Source organism: Engraulis encrasicolus, chromosome 24 (genome assembly GCF_034702125.1).
Source record: "Engraulis encrasicolus isolate BLACKSEA-1 chromosome 24, IST_EnEncr_1.0, whole genome shotgun sequence".
In the NCBI taxonomy this organism is placed as follows: domain Eukaryota; kingdom Metazoa; phylum Chordata; class Actinopteri; order Clupeiformes; family Engraulidae; genus Engraulis; species Engraulis encrasicolus.
Window position 1 is genome coordinate 27,178,898 of NC_085880.1, and position 20,123 is coordinate 27,199,020.

At 39.8% G+C, this 20,123-nt stretch overlaps 2 protein-coding genes across 2 annotated transcripts; one reads left to right on the top strand and one right to left on the bottom strand.

The window, feature by feature from the left end:
• Positions 1 to 493: 493 nt before the first annotated feature.
• On the bottom strand, positions 494 to 13,982 carry zgc:110319 (uncharacterized protein LOC796111 homolog). The gene is made up of 8 exons (XM_063190947.1): positions 13,907 to 13,982; positions 13,467 to 13,573; positions 11,622 to 11,757; positions 11,196 to 11,262; positions 10,818 to 10,935; positions 7,980 to 8,043; positions 2,809 to 2,983; positions 494 to 1,293 (listed from the first exon to the last, which is right to left on the bottom strand). The coding sequence occupies exons 1-8, from the start codon at positions 13,951 to 13,953 to the stop codon at positions 1,222 to 1,224; spliced, it is 786 nt and encodes a 261-aa protein (XP_063047017.1). The 5' UTR covers positions 13,954 to 13,982; the 3' UTR covers positions 494 to 1,221.
• A 266-nt stretch (positions 13,983 to 14,248) lies between these two features.
• Positions 14,249 to 19,548, top strand: si:dkey-228d14.5 (uncharacterized protein LOC796266 homolog). The gene is made up of 8 exons (XM_063191484.1): positions 14,249 to 14,338; positions 14,760 to 15,108; positions 15,917 to 15,964; positions 16,103 to 16,174; positions 16,383 to 16,450; positions 16,639 to 16,769; positions 17,293 to 17,470; positions 18,082 to 19,548. The coding sequence occupies exons 2-8, from the start codon at positions 15,044 to 15,046 to the stop codon at positions 18,267 to 18,269; spliced, it is 750 nt and encodes a 249-aa protein (XP_063047554.1). The 5' UTR covers positions 14,249 to 14,338; positions 14,760 to 15,043; the 3' UTR covers positions 18,270 to 19,548.
• The last annotated feature ends 575 nt before the right edge of the window (positions 19,549 to 20,123 follow it).

A 20,123-nucleotide genomic window follows, 5' to 3' on the forward strand; every position in this document is an offset into this window, starting at 1 on the left:
TAAGTTACGAGGAAAGAAGATCCAGTATAGTTACACCTGACCCAGAGCAAATGCTACAAAACAAAAAATAATTCACTTTTAATTTGCTTATGTCAAATTCTGCTCATCTCAATGATCTTTGTTCGCATACTTGTTTGCAAAAACACATTGTGTTTGTTTCATTAATGGTAAACAAAAAATGACAGTAACAACAGAACCATACGGCTATTTCAATTGAACAAAAGTCACTATTTTCCCTTGTATCACAAAGGTTAACCCCTGTGAGACTCTTTGAGAAAGAGAGGAAGTCACTATATTAAACATGTAAGGCAAAAAGAACAAATTGTTGCATTTCAATACAAAGGAAATCAATGATTTTGATTAACAAAATACTTTATGGTTCCGGAAGAATAAAAGAGAAAGCTATTATATAGAAAGTTATTTAGCCAGACCGTCACCACCTAGTGCCTTCTCTCTATTTCATTAAATTCCCGCAAATAAATATGAATTTCTGTACAGCAGAACAAGAGCATTTATTTAGTCTTACAGTACAGGCAGCAAGTACAGTATGGGTTTTGAAGCAGAATGTTACAATAAATATGCAAAAGTAACAATGTTTCCTTACACATTGATCATTATGGATTTGGTGCACGAGTTTAACATTTCATTGGCTACTAACTTGTGTGCATTTGACATTGTAATTTATGTAAGCTCAAGTCTGAACAGCCGTGTACGTAATTTTGACTAGAATGTCTGTCCACCCACATCACAGATGTGTCGCCTTCAGGAAAGGAAAGCTCATTCTGGAACTCATTTCCGTTCCACTTCCCGTTTTTTTCCCACACATATTCTATAAAATTGGTCTTTTGGATACAATGTTACTGTAGATTCCATTTTGGACACAACAGAATACAACCGCTCCAATCCAAAATGTCACTTGCAATATGCAACAAATGTCACAACCATCTTCAGAGTTGCAACTTTCCAAGGAGAACAAGGATATCTAACATCTCATTTTGCAAACACCATTTGTAATGTACTATCAGGTTCATTACACAGGCTCGAAAATAGAACACTGAAAACAAAATAATAAATACATCATTGGAAAGTGCAAAGCTAAAAATGTTACCTATTGATAATATTGGCCTAGAGTTGAAGAGTGCAGCACAGAAACCTGAAGTACGCCGATGGCCAGGGTTGATCTATAGGTAGTCTGCCAAACTATTATGTGGCAACGTTAGACTAAGAGTCCTGCAGCTTGCGTTCCACTTCTGAGAATACCTTTGCCGTGATCTCATCCAGTTCATCCTCGACCTGTTCAGAAGAGAAGACAAAAACGTATAAATAAAAAAAAGGAGAACATTTTCCTTGATAATAACACCACCACTCTGATATGGAGTGGTCTAAAAATTACTCCACCATGTCAGAAAAAGTTAGTTCAGGGATGAAATGTAATACATTACAGTGACAACAAGAGATAAGACATTTCCGTTTTCAGGGAAGCCATTGTCGATGGCCATGATAACAACTATTTAAGGGGCGCTAGGCAACTTGGATCCCTTGTGGGTTTCCTAAAAAAAAACCACTATTGTGAAAATAAACAATTTCCTCAGTCATGAGAATGTTTTTTCAAACTAGCTGTTTGCAATAAATTAACTCAAATGTTCCAACATTACCACAACTCTTCTCTAATAGAAACTGTGTTCCTGGCCAACAAAATGTAATAATCTTCAGGCAATTTCTTTCAACTGATAACCTCCTATCATAATCTGTATGGTCGTAAGTACATGCATGGTTGTACTCCATTCCACAGAACACATTTTAATTTATAGACCCGGTTTCATCGGATAAATCCCTCAATATTTCTTCAAAGTTTTTCACTGGGCGCTGAATTCCACATAAAGCATAGATGAATGGAATCACCATTACACAATGAAAAAGGACGCTCAGCCCAAAACATTTGTAGGCGAGAAAAAATAAATAAAATCTGAGTGCCGTCCTTGCTTCTTTGATTTTCTATATGACATTGAGTCATTTTAAAAACAGCTGTTCCGAATAATACACATCATCAGTCAGCAGAATGAGCTAATAAGTGAAGTCCCCTGTGTTAAAGTGATACTGTCCCATAATCCCCATTGTTGGAAATAAGCTCATTTCACACCTCTCCTTGAGTTAAATGATTGAGTTATACCTTTCTCCTGTACCTTCAACCATTCTCTGAGTATGGCAGTGCACATTTTTCCTCTAAGCTAGCAGTTAACATTGAGTCCTGAGACCAGTTAGCCGCCAACTGGTCTCATAGATTGCTAATTGCTAGCTTGGCGGTAAAATTTGCACTGCCATACTCAGAGAACGACAGGAAGTACAGGAGAAAGGTTCAACTTATTCATTTAACTCAAGGAGAGGTATAAAATAAGCTTATTTCCAAAAATGAGACAGTATCACTTTAATGGCAAAATGAAGAAATGCAAGGAATGGTCTTAAGTTTCTAAGTACCATGAATGTCTTCCTGAAGAACGCCTCTGGTTTAGGTATGAATTCAAATTCTTATGTCTTGCTAGACTGGGTTTGTAGTTAAAGTATTACTCTAATATCAACAACATCTAAAGTTTTGGCTTCACTTGCAGTGAAATGGATTTCGTACATATACCGATTACCGATACAAAATTACATGCAGATCATTCATGATTAATCATCAAATCAGAAAAAGCAGCTTCGCTGAAAAGAGATATCAGTCTTAAAAGCCTAAAATGGACTGTTTGTTTCCTCATGCATGTCCATATCATGTTACATGTGTTGTCTGCAGCCGGTCTCCAGGCTCTCAGTTACCTGTTCCACCTCATCCACCTCAGGTATGTAGAACTGCAGCATGTTCTGGATGCCATTTTTCAGGGTGACGGTGGAACTGGGGCAGCCAGTGCAGGAGCCGACCAGCTTGAGCTTCACCGTGCCATCCTCGAACCCTTTGAAGACGACATCACCTCCGTCCTCCTGGAGCGTGGGCCTGTGATGGCGGGTCACAGGCAAAAAAAAAAAAAAATCAACGTCTGCATAAATATGGGTTCTTGATTTTTGTTTTCTCCTAACTGCGCGAAAATAACTGTGCACAACTCAACCTCTGATTGTTGGAAACCGCTGTCAGTTAAAATATTAGCTCACGTGGTTGGCTGCCAGTGTCTTGCCCCTCCTCACAACATCGTGTTTACAAACACCTCGAACCCATGTATTACATCATATTGACACACTGTACTAACTAACTGCCCTTTCCAGACTTTTATCACGTCTTCAAGTACATTTTAAACAAGCAACATAATATCCCACACAGCAGGTGAATTGTGATACCCCATCTTTTCCCAAAGAATACAATGGATATTGTACTATGCACAGTGACTTATGCCACTCCTGGACACTTTGTTGGTCACTTTGTCTTGGGCTGCTCTGTGCCGCTCAGCTAAGGGACATGTGATGCATCACTGGGCCACTTTTTCTTTGTACACTTTATAATAGTGTGTGTGTGTGTGTGTGTGTGTGTGTGTGTGTGTGTGTGTGTGTGTGTGTGTGTGTGTGAGAGAGAGAGAGAGAGAGAGAGAGAGAGAGAGAGAGAAGAGAGAGTGATAGACCTGCCTTGGGTTGAATGTTTGTAAGAGTGAGCTGTATATGGTTAATATATGTAGTGTGTGTAATGTCTTGTGTGTCATGTATTCTGTATTTATGCATGTATTTCTGCTACTTGACACCTTAATTTCCCCCTGGAATCACTAAATGATAATATACTCTAATCTATGTAAAGACAACCGGGTCATTTCACGTGAAATCAGACACTTTGGGACCTGACCGACACTGATTTCAATCATACTTGCTGTGCCTGTTTAGTAGCAAGGTAGGACCCCAGAACTGCATTTGTGTGAATCTGACACTGATATTAAGGGAGAAACAGACTAGGAGGTTTACATATTAGGGTAGGACACTATACATTCAGCCTTGATTATATCAGTCAGTGTAAGTCACAAAAAGATGTCTGAGGTGTTGTTTGAAAACTCTTTTCTGGCTCTACAAATTACACAAACAGCATGGAATACAACAACCTTCAGAATATGAATTATGATGCATTGAAAAATTAAGAATTGAATATCAAAAAAACTTTGGCCATCTGGCATAACAGGCATTTTCCCGGTGGGCCCTGCACCCTCGTCGGTCCCAATTCCAAGTACTCAAAAACTACACAGCTTCTGCCCATTGTCAATGGACACAGTGGAAGCTAGACCATTTTCAGTATTCAAAGAATAAGCTCAGTAAAGGATTTTTTAATGTCCAGGGGCCTCATGTATGAAGCTCACTTACGGACAAAAAAGTTACTTACCGGTAAGTTGTTTTCCACGGCCACGGTCAGATGTACTAAAACAGACTAGACGTGGAAAACTGCGGATCTCCACACGAATTTCAGGGCTGCTGTGGAAGTTTCCGTAAGCGTGGAAGTTGCCGTAAGTGGTGCATTGCGTCTTTTTGGCGTCACAGAGGCATGCAGCACAACTACATGTGTTGTACGCAGTCGGAAATATTGCAGAGATGCAGCCAATTAAACGTGGATTTTAATGTTGAGGCGCATGATTTAAAAAAGAAGATGAAGAAAACCACCTCAACCATATTATTGTTGAGGCAGCTGGTTAAAATGAAGCGGACTCATGAAACTATCCTGGAATTACAACGAAATTGGATGCCCATCAACAGCATTATTTGGCAACTATTAAACATTGAATAGCCTATTTTCTGGATTTGCGATGCGTCTTCTCGCATTTGTTAGGAACATCCTCACCGCAGTGATTGTCTTTCTCTTTTAATAAGGCTACTGTAAAATTAGTCCATCAATTGACAGATGATTTTTATAGGCTAACTGAGTTGGCTGCAAGTTATTCATACATGTGGCGTAGCCTATGCGTACATGTGTCATCTTTCAGAGTTATAACCAACATAAATGTTTATTTCTCTGAAGCCTTGGCGACTGCCTCATCGCAATGTGTTTTGATGTAATGTCTTTTAAATATCAATTGTTGGGAAACCTGCATTGTACTGCAGTATAACATGACAGTTTTTTTCTGCAGTCCTCACATTAAGTATTACCAATGCCTGATTTTATACACGCCAAAGTAATTTTGTTATTGCGCGCAGCCTTTTTCTTTTTAGATTGGCCACCTCCGAAACAGCGCCTTCACCTCGCATCATGATTTCCCGCGTTCCCCTTCCAGTTCTTTCAACCAATGAATGCACATGAATGGGTCTGTTCATACTAATTAGAATATTCATATGGAATATTTAAGGGAGGAGGCAAGGCGGAGACTTGGGCCCGCTTGTGCTCGTGCATGTGCGCAAGATTTCACGGCAAAACCTGGTTACGCACTTATTGATACATCCGGATTTTTTTGTTCGTAAGTAACTTTCAAGATTTTCGCGCCCGCCCTTTCTTGGTAGGAAATCCACGCACTTCTTTGTACATGAGGCCCCAGGCATCAAAGGGTACAGTCCCAGGAAAAAGTTTGTACACCCTTTGAAATTTCTTACATTTCTGTCATAATTGATCATAAAACGTGGTCTGATCTTCCCGGAAATCTCAAGAAGGAACAATTAGAGACTGCTTTAATTAATTCCACCCAAACATTCACAAGTTATCATATTTTTATTGGCCATAAGGCCATAACATTCACAGAAGAGCAGGGCATAAGTAAGTACACCCTTGCATTAAGTAGGTTTTAACCCTCAGTTAGTTGCAATATCATCAACCAGACTTGTCCTGTAGTTGCAGATCAGATTAACAAAACAATCTGTTTGTATCTTGTCTCCCTCTTCTTTAGAGAACTGCCTCTCGTCAGCAAGGTTTGTGGGATGTCTGGAGTGCATAGCTTTCTTGACTTCATGCCATATAATCTCAATTGTTTTTTGTCAGGGCTTTGACAGGGCTATTTCAGAATGTGTATTTCATTGTTATGAAGCCATTCTAAAGTCGATTTGCCTCTAAAGTATGGGTTGTTGTCACATTTCAGGACCCATACTCCCTGTGTGCTTCAACTGTGTGACAGACTTCCTCACGTTTTTTCTGTAAAATATCACAATAAACTTGAGTTCATTGTTCCACTGATAATAGCAAACTGTCAAGGGCCTGAGGCAGCAAGGTAGCCGCATATAATGATGCTCCCGCCACCATACTCAGAAGAGGAGATGTAACCAAGAATAGCTAAAAATGGGATTCATTCTGCCAATCTAAAATTAATGGGGTTTTTGTCCAAAAAATATTGCTGCACCTTTGAGGTTTGACAAAAAGCATTTATATGCTTCATAGAATTACTGCAAAATATTCTGTAGACCAACGTTGAAACCAAAGTTGAATTGTTCAGGGGAACACACAATGTCAAGTTTGGAGGAGAACTGGAGAATCACACCTTCACCAAAACATCATCTCCACCTTTGAGTATGGTGGCGGGAGCATCATTATATGCGGCTACCTTGCTGCCTCAGGCCCTTTTCAGTTTGCTATTATCAGTGGAACAATGAACTCAGAAGTTTATCGAGATATTTTACAGAAAAAAGTGAGGTAGTCTGTCACACAGTTGAAGCACACAAGAGGATGGGTGCTGAAATGTGACAACAACCCATACTTTAGAAGCAAATCGACTTTAGAATGGCTTCATAATAATGAAATACACATTCTGAAATAGCCCTGTCAAAGCCCTGACAAAAAACAATTGAGATTATATGGCATGAAGTCAAGAAAGCTATGCACTCCAGACATCCTACAAACCTTGCTGACGAGAGGCAGTTTTCTAAAGAAGAGGGAGACCAGATACATCCAGATTGTTTTGTTAATCTGATCTGCAACTACAGGAAACATCTGGTTGAGGTTATTGCGACTAACTTAGGGTTAAAATCTATTGAATGCAAGGGTGTACTTACTTATGCCTTGCTGTCCTGTGAATGTTTACATCTTATGGCCAATGAAAATATGAAAACTTGTAAATGTTTGGGTTGAATTAGTTAAAGCAGACTCTGGTTGTTCCTTCTTGTGATTTCCGGGAAGATCAGACCATTTTTTATGACCAATTTTGACAGAAAGGTAAGATATTTCAAAGGGTGTACAAACTTTTTTCCTGGGACTGTATGTTGTAGCTGTATATGATGTCAACTAGTGGCTAGAATGTGTTGAGGAATGTATGCCGAGCACTGAAGAGGTGAAACTGAACTTCCTGCATCCTAATGGACCATCTCCATCCTTCACATATTCCGATAGACATGCTGTCATGAGATATTACTGTGGTATTACCATATTACTAGGTGATCTGTATGACGCCATATTTTAGAGTCCCATTATCTCTGAAATGAATAAAGAACCAAACACCAGCATTTCAAGTGTTGTTCATGACATTGCAGGCTACGTTTAGACAAGGAACTGGCCATTTTAAAATATACGTTTTTTTGATATTCAATTCTTAATTTTTCAATGTATCATGATTCATATTCTGAGGGTTGTTGTATTCCATGCTGTTGTGTAATTTGTAGAGCCAGAAAAGAGATTTCAAATAACACCACAGACATCTTTTTGTGACTTACACTGACTGATATAATCAATGCTGAATGTATAGTGTCCTACCCTCATATGTAAACCTTTCCTAGTCTGTTTCTCCGTTAATATTGGTGTCAGATTCACACAAATGCAGTTCTGGGGTGCAACCTCGCTACTAAACAGGCACAGCAAGTATGATTCAAATCGGTGTCAGTCGGGTCCCAAAGTGTCTGATTTCATGTGAAATGACCCAACCAATTGCTTGAAATATTTTTTGCCAAGTCATATACTGCATGTTCACTGGTTGTTTGTGCCATTAGGATTACAAGAATGTTGTCAGGGTGTTGTTCAGAACCATAATGTGAACATGAGTCAACCGGTTATGTGTTAAGACACTGTGGTTATCTGTGGTACATGAATTCCTGCTACACAATGACAACCTGGATCCTACCTGATCCTGGTATCCAGGAGCTCCTTAATCATGGAAACAATTTCATCATCCTCCTCAGAATGGCCTAGGGAAATGACAAAGACTTGTTAACAGCTTTCAAAACAAGCAGAAACAAAAATTAAAGCATAACCTAGCCATGTTGGACCTACATGCAGCAAGCAAATTTCACTGCCACCCTCCCTTAACTTCAATCTATTGCTTTTCCATGATTTTTTCCAATTTTCCATGAAGTTAATTTCATAAAGCGACATTCCAACATATCTGGAAATATGCTCGTAGAAATGGGTAGTAGAGTTGCCCGGCCGAGACTCGAAGCCAGACCTTTTATGGTACCAAACTGGGGCTCTGACCGCTACGCCAAAGAGCCAGGCTCGTTGGTGTGAGTCAGATCAAACCCACAAGGACAATGTTCACTTTCCAATTTCCCTTAAAATACTGTAATGCGGGGAGCACTGTGGCGCAGCGCGCTAAGCCCCCCACATTCTGGCTTACATTGCCCACGGCGACCCTGGTTCGAATCCGGCCAGGGTCATTTCTCTCCCAATCGTTTCCTGTCTACTCTCACACTGTCCTGTAATAATAAATTCCAAAAAGCCCCCCAAAATATACAGTGCCCTCCATAATTATTGGCACCCCTGGTTGAGATGTGTTAAAAGCCTTAAAATAAATTCAGTGTTTATTGCAGAAGAATACTGTCACACTGAAAATTTTAGGAAAATGTAGCCTTCAACTCAAATGAATTGTAGGAAAATAAAATAAATCCCTGACTAAAAAATAATTATTTTTCATTAAATCACCTGTTCCACAATTATTGGCACCCTTAACAATTCCCAGGAAATAAATATAATTGAAGCATTTCTGTCATTTCTACAGTAGTTTACAAAGTTTACCAGAGTATGTAGGAACATTTAATTAGTAATTCATCACTTCCTGTTTCCCTGGGGTATAAATATGACGTGACACCGAGGCCATTTCTCTTATCAACTCTTAAACATGGGAAAGACAAAGGAACACAGCATACAAGTGAGGCAGATGTGCGTCGACCTTCACAGGTCAGGCAGAGGCTACAAGAAGATTGCCACTCAACTGCAGCTGCCCATATCTACTGTGAGAGGAATAATTAAGAAGTTCAAAACAACTGGAACAGTGGTAAACAAGCCTGGACGAGGACCCAAGTTTATTTTGCCACCACGCACAGTGAGGAGGATGGTAAGAGAAATCAAAATATCTCCAAAGCTCACTGTTACAGAATTACAACAAATGGTAACACATCCTGGGGTCACAAAGTCTCCAAATCGACCATCAGGCGCTGTCTACACGCCAACAAGCTGTTTGGGAGGCATGCACGGAGAAAACCTTTCCTCACCCACAATCATAAACGTAAACGTCTGGAGTTCGCCCAGCGGTATTGGGGCTTCAACTGGGACCGTGTGCTTTGGTTAGATGAGACCAAGATTGAGCTTTTTGGCAACAAACACTCTAAGTGGGTCTGGCGTGCCACGAAAGATGCGCATGCTGAAAAGCACCTCATACCCACTGTGAAGTATGGGGGTGGGTCAGTGATGCTGTGGGGCTGTTTCGCTTCCAAAGACCCTGGGAAGCTTGTTAGGGTGCATGGCATCATGAATGCTTTGAAATACCAGGACATTTTAAATCAAAATCTGTTGCCCTCTGCCAAAAAGCTGAAGATGGGTCGTCACTGGGTCTTTCAGCAAGACAATGACCCTAAACATACGGCCAAATCTACACAGAAATGGTTAACCAGACACAAAATCAAGCTCCTCCCATGGCCATCTCAGTCCCCAGACCTCAACCCCATTGAGAACCTGTGGGGTGAGCTGAAGAGGAGAGTACAGAGGAGAGGACCCAGGTCTCTGGATGATTTAGAGAGATTCTGCAAAGAGGAATGGCTGAAGATCCCTCTTTCTGTCTTTTCCCCATCTTGTGAAACATTATAGGAGAAGATTAGGTGCTGTTTTGTTGGCAAAAGGGGGTTGTACAAAATATTAACAACAGGGGTGCTAATAATTGTGACACACATTATTTGATGTCAAATAATTATTTCTTTATGTGGGATTTTTTCCCCACTGAATAAATGCACTTGTATTGAAGGTTGGATTTTTCTCTTTTTTTCCATTAAGGTCCCATATTATTTAGAGAAAAATAATAATAATTGGAAGCTAAAAAACACATCTCAACCAGGGGTGCCAATAATAATGGAGGGCACTGTATATATATATAAAAAAATACTGTAATGCTGCTAGCTGGAAGAATTCGATTCAATGATATATGCTTGATTGGAGGTACAAGGTACGTCAACAGAGTAGCAGAATGGCTGGAAGAACAGTAGAAGGCTGAATCTAGGGATGGCGAATTTTTTAAAAAAAATCTTAACCGGCTACTGAGACCCATTAACCGGTGGTTAACCGGTTAACCGGTAATCTTAAATGATATGATGTTCGCGTGCCTAATGTGCACAGCACTGAATTTAAATGTTTTTATTTTTCACATAACTTAGGCCTTTTTTTTGCTGCGCAGACAGGACCCGTCATGTCCAGCCAGTGTTGCCAGATGGAAAATGCTGAATTATCGTACAAAAACCTCAAAATTATCGTTTTGGGGGCTTTTTGGGAGGAATTTATTATTATAATTATTATTGTTATTATTATTATTATTATTATTATTATTATTATTTTAACCGGTTAACCGGTGGCAGAAAATTTTAACCGGTTAAAGTTGATTCAGTCGACTATCGGTTAAACGGTTACCGGTTAACATCCCTAGATGAATTTACATTATTTAACTCAAGGGGAGATGATAAATGGGAACCAAACGTACTGTTGTCTGAGGTAGACTGTGCAGCTCCAGTTGTGATGGGTTCTCCACTCTCAAAAAACTTTGTGATGATTTCTATAGCATGTCGTTTGACATCGGTCCACTCAACATCATCATCCATCTGTACATAATGGAAATAAAGAAGAAGAAAAAACAACAACAGTATGTCACGAATCATGATGATGTATGTAAATATGAAAACAGAACAATAACTCATTCAAAACTGTTATCAGGGACAACAGATGAAAACTTGTCAGACTGGTGCATTTACATGTTCTTTGTGGCTATGTTAATTAATGTACTGCGTCCCTTCATAAATATGCAATCATATAAACCCTCTAATAGAATAGACTAACCATTTCTATTGAGTTATTATTTTACCTTTGTCACTGTAATAAAATCTGGCCCAAAGAAGACACTCTTCACTCCTTCAACTTCAAAGAGATTACTGGAGAGAAAAAAAAGATGAAAAAAACTTAACCCCAGTTAAAAATAGGGCAATTGCAAAGTAACTTGATAAACTGCTGCTGATTATTGGGAAAACGCTGTGTGTTATCTTGAATACACCATGTAGCTTACAGTCAGGGCTAAGGGAACAGTGACATTGAAAAATGCAATGAATGGACAAAAAAAATCAATGACACATGGCTAATCTGAGGAACATGTTCAAGCACAAAACAGTGTAGCATCCTGAGCAATACAAAATATAGCACATAGACACACTAAATGTCATAATGTCTGCTAACGCAAAAAAAAAAAAAAAAGGTCAATGATAACATTCCTAGTCAAAGACAACTGGCTACTTGCCTTGCTAAAGAGGAGCATTCTGCTGAACTAGAGGTGGGGAAGTCTAAGGTCCCCGTTCCCAACACAGGCTTGCCAGGGATGAATTTCAGGCTTCTGGGGTTCGGTGTGTCTTGTGTTTGAATAGACAGGCATCGTACTGAAAGAAGAACCAAACATGTTTTGGTTACACCACCTTTTCCCCCAAGTGAGTTTCAAGTACATTTGTAACAGGACTCAGCGAGAGAAAAAAATAAAGAAATAAATAAAATTTAAAAAATGAATTTAAAAAAATCTTGCAAACAAGAGCTCAGCATAAATATCATAAAATTGTATTGGGGAAAAAACAGAGATAAAAGAATACAAAGACAGAATAATGATAGCCAAACATTTTGAGTCTATTCCACCATCGGATTTTTTATTTAATTTAGCTTGTGTGAATGTTTATTAGTTTATCTTCAAAATGGTGTGTGTGTGTGTGTGTGTGTGTGTGTGTGTGTGTGTGTGTGTGTGTGTGTGTGTGTGTGTGTGTGTGTGTGTGTGTGTGTGTGTGTGTGTGTGTGTGTGTGTGTGTGTGTGTGTGTGTGTGTGAGTGAGTGAGTGAGTGAGTGAGTGAGTGAGTGAGTGAGTGAGTGAGTGAGTGAGTGAGTGAGTGAGTGAGTGAGTGAGTGAGTGAGTGAGTGAGTGAGTGAGTGAGTGAGTGAGTGTGTGTGTGTGTGTGTGTGTGTGTGTGTGTGTGTTGTGTGTGTGTGTGTGTGTGTGTGTGTGTGTGTGTATGTGTGTGTGTGTGTGTGAGTGAGTGAGTGAGTGAGTGAGTGAGTGAGTGAGTGAGTGAGTGAGTGAGTGAGTGAGAGAGAGAGAGAAAGAAAGAAAGAAAGAGAGAGAACTGATGGAAGGCTGATAGGTGTTCTAAATATCTTACTGCAATGTGCAATAAATGTGTAGTAGGTCTGAGTGTATGCTTTGTATTTGTGTATTTATGTCAGGTGTGTGTGTGTGTGTGTGTGTGTGTGTGTGTGTGTGTGTGTGTGTGTGTGTGTGTGTGTGTGTGTGTGTGTGTGTGTGTGTGTGTGTGTGTGTGTTTAAGTAAGAGAAAGCGATCGTGGGTGAGTGTATGTCAACTGACGTAAAGCATTTTGCTACACTCATTTTTTTTGCTATACAGTATGTTTACTACTATGTGCAATAATGTGTATTAGGTCTCTGTGTATTTGTACTAGGCTTTGTGTATGTTTTGTATTTGTGTATCTATGTAAGATGTCAGACACCTTAATTTCCCTCTGGATTAATAAAAGTACTTTACTCTACTCTACATCCATTCACAAATTTGATCATTTTCATTAAGTTAAATTATGTTAATATGTACTGGTCTCACCAAAATTTGTTTTGCGCATGGATTGTATATCTAATATATAATCAATGATTTTACTGCTAAACATGTCTATGATTGGTAGTGTTGGGCGGATTTATAATGAATCAGAATGAATAATTAGAACAGTTATAAATTGATGATGGTGGTATGTCCACGAAAAAGACACAGTAATAAATACTGAAATTAAATGCTGAAAAATACACCCCATAGACCTTTAAGTCAGACCTTTTAAGGGCACCACATTCACCTGTTTTCCCAGGGACTCTGGAGCTTAAACACATATAACCTGACAACACAGTATGTTACAAATATGTGTTCCATCAGCGGGTTTGACAATGACAAGATGCCTGATTGTAATGTTCAATGTCCAACGCAAACCGTGTTTTGTAGACACAGCCTACCTAGTGACCAAGAGTGGTTCTGTACAGGTCATGCACTGACTGTCTACTAAGAACCAAGAAAAAAACAGTAAGTTCAGCAAGAGAACAGACACTCACTTGCAAAATGTGTCGCTCTACCTGGAAACCTTGGAAGAGGCTGTTGTTTCCCAAAGTGATGGGCAGCACAGACGGAGAGGTTTCTATTTTTCTCAGTGACTGGACACCTGGAAAGGCATGATAAGACGAGAAGTGTGTGAAAATAGATATTCAACAACTTATTTGAAAGCGTATTAAAAGCTGAATAAACACATTCCCGAGTGAATCACAACTGCGCAATCAACGAATGACAGTTGTTGGTAAGATTAGTAATCACACCACCCTGATGTTAGCAGACATGCTAGGTCAAACATCTGCTAGTCATTGCTGCTCAAGACGGACACAGCAGTAGCTCTCTCTATTGTCGATCTTAACCTTGTCATATGGCACTCTAAGGACTTGAGCGTGTCCTTACTACGTATACTATTTTAGTTTACTATCTGAAATTATATGTTACTGACCGTGACCGTAATAATTTCAAGAGACTCCATCTTACGGTCGCCGCCATTTTAATTGTTTTGGAATTCAGGACCCAAACGCCAGACTATTCTACCTGCACATGCCCTCCAAAAACATGGCCAAAACGTTATGAATGACCTCAGATATGTTAAATTACACATATGTATTCCACTGAACGTATTAGTAAAAAAAAAACGTCCCACATCATTGTTAAAGCTATGCCGTGCTCCTCGCTCAGTGTTTTTTTTTATTAAGGCATCTGCATGGACACCTATTCATGCCCCATGTGAGTTTTACATTGTAACTAATTTTAAATTAGGAAATCACACAAATTACAAAGGCGCGTCAACAACAAAAAAGAGATCTGTATGCTCAGACATGTTTTGATGTGGACATCTTAACTGTGGTTGAGTAAGGGAGTTGAGAAACACCAGGTTGGTGATGTGAGGTGAGAGATTTGTTTTATGTTGGAGATGTGAGATGTGCCAATGGCACAGCCTATTAACTTTTTGATGAAAACTGACTCCACAGAAAACTAAACTAGTCATGTGTTTTTTATTCAGCCATATTATTTTCATGGTTTACAGTAAACACATTGTTATCATTTAAATTTTTATAATGTTAATATTTTAATTAGAAGGTAATATCACTCCAAACAAGATGAAGTTGTTGGGTGCTAGCACTGCACTGACATCTGAAATAGGTCTAGACAGAGACTACAGTCAAGGGAAACAGAAGTAGCCTTTTCCTGACAGGAGGTGTAGAACTTGATTGGCTTTGTTGTGTTGGCATAAAGCAAACATGATAAGATTCTGAATGACCCACCCATGCTTCCTTGTGAATGTTCTCTAACAGGACAGGAAGGCACCCTGCAAGGAGTGGCTTAGGACCGCACTGAACGTTAAAGCTGCCCTAGCCCACAAAGCAAAAAGAATGCTGCTTTACTGGGAGAAGAAGCAAGTCTGTCCACTTCCATGTGCTGTTCATCCAGACATGTATGACATGGGACATATTTGATTGGGGCGTAGCAGTGGTGTCAAGTGAGGCAGTGAAATGACTTGAGTGGAGGAATTCAAAAGTCCAAGTCCGAAACTTTAAGATAAACAGACTTTTGTGGCCTCTCTTTCACAACTCAAGACATGCTGTTCTGGATTATTCTCCCAATCACACTCTCCTCTGTCTCATTTTTTGGATCATGGACAGTGTAAGTGAACCTTTTATTTATTTTGTCTGTTTGTAAGATTTGAACCATGTAGGGCTAATACACCTGTCTTGTAGTTGTAATGCCTGTGATTGTGCCACTGGAAATAAGTTGTTGTAAATGGGTATTGTCTGGGTAAAAAGTACACTGAACATATTAATGTGTCATTGGTGGGGTGAATATCAATTACAATCTAAGCTTACATTGCGGCAGGGCAGGGCAATGTGTGAATGAAGGACAGGGCATCACATAGCCTATTCATAAGGGGAAATAACACATTTAATCCTAACCCTTTTTCTTGCCAATCATCCCAGTGCATTTTGAATTTTTTTAAAGACAGTTTCACTTTCCTGGCAATACTTCAACATTTTAAATTCATTAAAATGTGACAGTTTCACTATTTTGGGCCCTCATTTTAAACTATCATATGTTCAAAAGTTTTGCGTATAAAACAGGTTGTACAGTTGGCCATTAAGCCAAAATAACTTTGACCTTATGTGATGTAACATCCCTTAGCATACAATTGACATGGGAGAAGGGTGTAAGTATACATATCTATGAATGAGAACAATACTCCACCAAAAGCTATCTGTGTGTGTACACATCCTTGGACAACATCAATTGAGTTCCTGGTTATTTATTAAACCAACAGTGCCACCAGTAGCATAGCAGTATGTTAATTGGAGAACGTCTATGATCAAGACTATGGCCATAGGAATGATTTATACAACAGTCTTTGTGTTTACTAAAATATGTATTTCATGATCATAGATATGAAGTGTTTTGTGCTTTTGAAAATGTGACCTTTCAGATATGCGCTGGCGCTACAAAATGGACACGTTTGTTCACTTCAAAACTGGTGAGAGTCACATTTAAAATGCTTACTATACAGAAACATAATAATTCTTGTTGTACGGTACATTCAAAATGCTTCCTATACAGAAACATAATAGTTCTTGTTGTACGGTACACAACTTATTTAACTTCATGTGTGTAGGGACTACAGGAACTCATGCCAGACCAACGACTCAGAAAGATGCTGTACAACATACAATGTCCCCACGATAAGGTAAAGGATTATTATATCCTGGACTGAAAAACATCTTTTTTCAGAAGCCCTTATCTTTACCTGTGATACACAAAGTGTAGCACTTCTTGTTTGATGGACAAACCATTGCTAACGACGAACTGAAACCTGCTTCAGCTTCTGTAAATATTGTGACTTCCCTGAAATCTTTCATCGCCTAACATAACAGTTTTTCCTTTCCCTCCTTCAGCTGGAGTGGTACTAATGCTCCGGAAAACTCCCTGTTCTCAGCCACCATTAACGCAGGAGCGTTCTTGTGTGAGTGTATAATATCCTTCAATAGTCCAGTGGTTAAATGCCTCTGTTTAAGACTACAACATGTTTGCTTTATAGTGTAATCAGCTATGGCTCACAGGTCAGCTGAGTAAGTGGCTCGTTTTGTGTTTTATTCTCTCCTGTGTTGGTGGTGTAACTTACTGATTTTGTTTTTTCGTTCTGTCCTGTAGTTTTGGTGTTTTGTATTTTCCACCATGCCCACATCCTGGACAGGAACATGGGCCAGGCCCTGCTCAGTAAATTTGCTCTGGTCTTTGGCTGCGTGGCGTCTGTCGGGGCCTTCATGGCAGGCAACTGCAACGTAAGTGCTGCTGACCAAACTATGGTCACACCCTAAATAAATACAGTCAAGACATGCACGGTACACATTGCAGTAATAGGGCCAGAACGAAGGGAAATGGCTTATAATGTAAAAAGGGTGTTTTTTAAACGTCAATGTAAATAACGCTAATTTGTACAGGAAGACAAAGGAACAACAAAAGACTGGGGAATGTCCATGTCAGTAAGCAACATACTTCATTCAGTATGTAACCTCTTTAGCAAGTGGTAAACCTTCTAATCAGGGGTCTTGCTGCTTTATCCTTCAAGTAAAATGAAGTGCTGATTTGATTCAACTTATCTGGTATATGTACTTGGAATTGGCCTTCACACAGTCCCAACAAGTTATGGTGTACTGTAAAACTACCATTGCTTGACATGCTACAGTGCTTGCCAGCCACCTTGTCTTGACCTGACAGGTCTACAATGTTATCAGCGTCTGTGACGTAACCCTATCAGCAGGGCGTCTATACTGTAACTTTATGTTCCTGTCGTGTGCTCCACAGCCTGCTGAGGTCCGGTTGCTGCATTACCTGGGCGCCGCCATCAGCTTTGTGTGTCTGTGCTTCTACTGCGTTCTCCTGACCTCCCTTACCTCTAGATGCCTTCTGACCGGATTGGAGCGCTACCTCTATCCACTGCGGATTGTATTGGCAACCATCCAGATTTCAGTCACCATCCTCTGTATCCTTTCACAAAAAAAGCACAAATGTCTCAGTCACTTGCACCATACATTTACCTGAAGAAAAGAGGAGGAAACGTTAAATTCATTTCAGTTCATCGATGCAGAAAATGTAGGAAAATTTTAGATGCCATTGATCCAGGCTTAAGTAGACACAAGTCCTACTTTTTCAGGCAGCTGGATTTATGAGATTACATTGGAGATTTAGAGTTGACATTAGCTGAAATGTATCCAACTGGTGTGTTTTAACTAAGACCACCTGGGAAACTCCAACTCCCATTGTCATTGTGACAGCACTCCACAGCACACAACTGCACACTGCACAAAACGAAATTGCATTTATGCCTCACTCATGAAAGGGGGCAGCCCCCAATGGCGCCCCAAGTGAGTAGTGCGGCGGGACGGTTCCATGCTCTCAGGGTACCTCAGTCATGGAGGAGGATGGGGCAGAGCACTTGTTAATTACTCCCCCCACCAACCTGGCGGGTCGGGAGTCGAACCGCTTAAGTCATTAATCAGAACTTCTTTACATAGTAAAAAATCTGAGAGCACAAACCATCAAGTATTGTAATGTCAGAACTGATGTCTTTGCCCTTAACGTGTGTTTCATCAGATTGTATATTTTTTGTGCAAAAGGATTACTTTTACAGGCACATATCTGCTATTTTCGAGTGGACGCTGAGTGTGAATATCGAAGTGTTTGAGCTGAGCTACGTGGTGGAGTTCTTCTTTTTCTCCTCATCAATGTTGACTACACTCTTGGAGAGACGTGACGAGGAAAAGCCACTCATCTTGTCCTGATAACCAGACCCTGAATAGGAGCACCTGTTTCCGTTAATCTTTTTTACTTTCCACACACGCGTACAGATGAATGGATTAAGAACTGCAGAACAACTGACAGAATGTCTTCCAGATGTTTGCCTGCTGGGTCTTGAGAGGTGCTTAACGGCTTCCCTTTTGAGGACATCTCGCCTTTGGGCATTACCAACATCAGAGCAGCTTTTAATTTTGTAAAAGTGGACTTTGATACAAATATTTATGAGGATTCTGCTTGGTGCACTCTTGGAAACCCTCATCCATAACGTCACATCATAAGCAGATCAACTTGACGTGGATGGAGTGCTTTTAAAACTAGAAGTAGGCCTAATTCATGTTTTTTTCTCAAGAACGGTCATGAAATGCTACAATTACACGTCACTGTTTTATTATCACTGCCGCCATGTTGTATGAATGTTTTAAATCACAGGATGATTCGGAGCAGGACTAAGTTGTTCGCTTATGGTTTTAAAACCAAGCAAACTGTCTGACGGTGGAATATGGTTTTGTTAAGTTAGATGTCAACATGTACAAGACATGAGGATTCTGCTGGGCAGAGAGCAATTTCTTAGCGTGGAGAACTTTTCCACATTTTTGTTGCACTTTCATAAGCAATTTGATCAACTTCTTTGTAGGTGTCTTCATTCTTATCAAATACTTTCAGTCTTATACTTGAAGTAGTTTGAATCTGGCTTTAGGAGTGACTGATATTTTGGTAACACTTTACTTGACGCCGGCGTCATACGTATGACATAACGGTGTCATAACATTACAGTGTCATAACATAATGCAGTAATGAATGTGTCATAAACATTATGTCAATGTCATAAATCATAAATGTCAAAATAAATTGTCTTTAAATGAAATTCAGTTATGACAAAGACAGGCCTAACAATGTCAACTTTTCATGTTCATGACATTGTCATTATGTTTATGACTTTCATGACACTGTTATGACACTGTTATGTCATACGTATGACGCCGGTGTCAAGTAAAGTGTTACCGATATTTGTATTACACTTGGTACAACACCCTTGTTTGCAATTTGTACATGGTCCTCTTTGTCACTCATTCATTATTATGTAATCATGCACTTGTAGGACAGAGATGGAGGTTTGCATTTAAAACAAGTATATGAACTACATTTGTCCATCACAAGTGGTTTGTTTGGAACATCTTGGTGTCTGTTTTTGTCCGCAATATATGGTCATGTCATTTTGGATGCTAAAAGATGTGGTAACTACATGTGTCAGACTACAACTAAGTTGTCTTCTGTGTGTACTTGTAAATTGGAGGCGATTGTTCACACACCATTGTTTTACGTCAGTGGTGTCAGAGGAGCATGTCTTTCAGCGTATTACACAGGTTTTGCAGCATATTTCTATTGTTCAGAAGGGTTCCTGGAAAGAGGAGTGTCAATGACTTCAGCAAGGGGCAAAATCTTGACACGTCAGTTGTACAGGTGTGTGGCAAGCGGCAGGTTTCGCAACGTTCCAACTTGATTTCCAATTGGGTATTCCAAGAAGGTGGTTCTGTAGCAAACAAGGTTTAGTTAATCTGGAAGTAGTAGTGAATCAGATAATAAAACACCATTGTGTCCTCGTTTTCATACCTAAAACTAGGCCGACAGACTCTAGCCGGTGTAGGCCTACAACTTACTATAGATCACTCAGGGGTGTCAATCATTGAAAGTGGCCCAGTATGTCAAAGGGATGAAGTCACAGTGCCTTGCGGGCCATACTCAAAATTGTGCATGCAGATTCCATACTTAAAGGTGCACTGCGTAGGATGGTGGCCAGTGTAGGTATTGCAACTATGCTGTTCATTGAAACTGTATTG

What these genes read in the sequence shown, in the direction of transcription:
- zgc:110319 (XM_063190947.1), bottom strand. Translation starts at nt 13,953, where the DNA reads ATGGCGGCGACCGTAAGATGGAGTCTCTTGAAATTATTACGGTCACG. An exon ending in TAGAGCGACACATTTTGCAA is followed by an intron (nt 11,758 to 13,466) that starts GTGAGTGTCTGT and finishes TTCTTCTTTCAG; the next exon opens with TACGATGCCTGTCTATTCAA. An exon ending in ACAGTCTACCTCAGACAACA is followed by an intron (nt 8,044 to 10,817) that starts GTACGTTTGGTT and finishes TCATTTCCCTAG; the next exon opens with GCCATTCTGAGGAGGATGAT.
- si:dkey-228d14.5 (XM_063191484.1), top strand. Translation starts at nt 15,044, where the DNA reads ATGCTGTTCTGGATTATTCTCCCAATCACACTCTCCTCTGTCTCATTT. An exon ending in TTTTTTGGATCATGGACAGT is followed by an intron (nt 15,109 to 15,916) that starts GTAAGTGAACCT and finishes GTGACCTTTCAG; the next exon opens with ATATGCGCTGGCGCTACAAA. An exon ending in TCATGGCAGGCAACTGCAAC is followed by an intron (nt 16,770 to 17,292) that starts GTAAGTGCTGCT and finishes TGTGCTCCACAG; the next exon opens with CCTGCTGAGGTCCGGTTGCT.